Here is a 529-nt window from a genome sequence, read left to right on the forward strand (position 1 = left end):
ATAAATAGTGTCCGAGGGCTTCCCAGCAGGTGGGGACGAGGGGACGCCGGGTCCCTAGGCCATAGGATGCCTCTGTTCCAACTAGAAAAAAAGGCGCCCCCCTCTGGGTAGACCCCATCCCTGCGGCCAGGGCGCACGTCCTAGCGAGAGCAGCCGAGCTGGATTTCATCCTCCACCTGCCGCCCCCTCGGCGGGGCGCCCCTGTACCGGGCACAACCCTGCAGGGCCATCGGCGCCCGTCCGGAGCTGGGGCACTGGGATCCTTCGCGGCCTCACCGCAGGCCGGCTCACTGGGTGCCCGCGGCGGCCGCGCACGTGGAGAGCGCCCAGCCGGGGAGGCAGTAATAAGGGTAATAGTAGGAGGGCTGCAGGGGCAACAGCGAGGGTGGTCGCAGCACCTCTCCGGGCAGGTACTGTCTCTGATCGTCGCGGACCAGCACCTTCACCGCCACCTTCTTGGCGGCGGGCGCCGAGGCCAGCAGGTCGGCAGCCATCTGCCGGCGCTTGGTCTTGTAGCGACGGTTCTGGA

The 529-nt window shown here is 68.1% G+C and overlaps 1 protein-coding gene across 1 annotated transcript in view; it reads right to left on the reverse strand.

Annotated features, from left to right (window-relative positions):
• Positions 1–287: 287 nt before the first annotated feature.
• Positions 288–529, reverse strand: part of NKX3-2 (NK3 homeobox 2) — a 2,441-nt gene continuing 2,199 nt past the window's right edge. Inside the window, 1 exon segment of the mRNA XM_010857368.1 lies at positions 288–524. Within this exon segment, the coding sequence (XP_010855670.1) occupies positions 288–524 (237 nt within the window).

The sequence above is a fragment of the Bison bison genome, unplaced genomic scaffold, assembly GCF_000754665.1.
Source record: "Bison bison bison isolate TAMUID 2011002044 unplaced genomic scaffold, Bison_UMD1.0 scf7180017864379, whole genome shotgun sequence".
In the NCBI taxonomy this organism is placed as follows: Eukaryota; Metazoa; Chordata; class Mammalia; order Artiodactyla; family Bovidae; genus Bison; species Bison bison.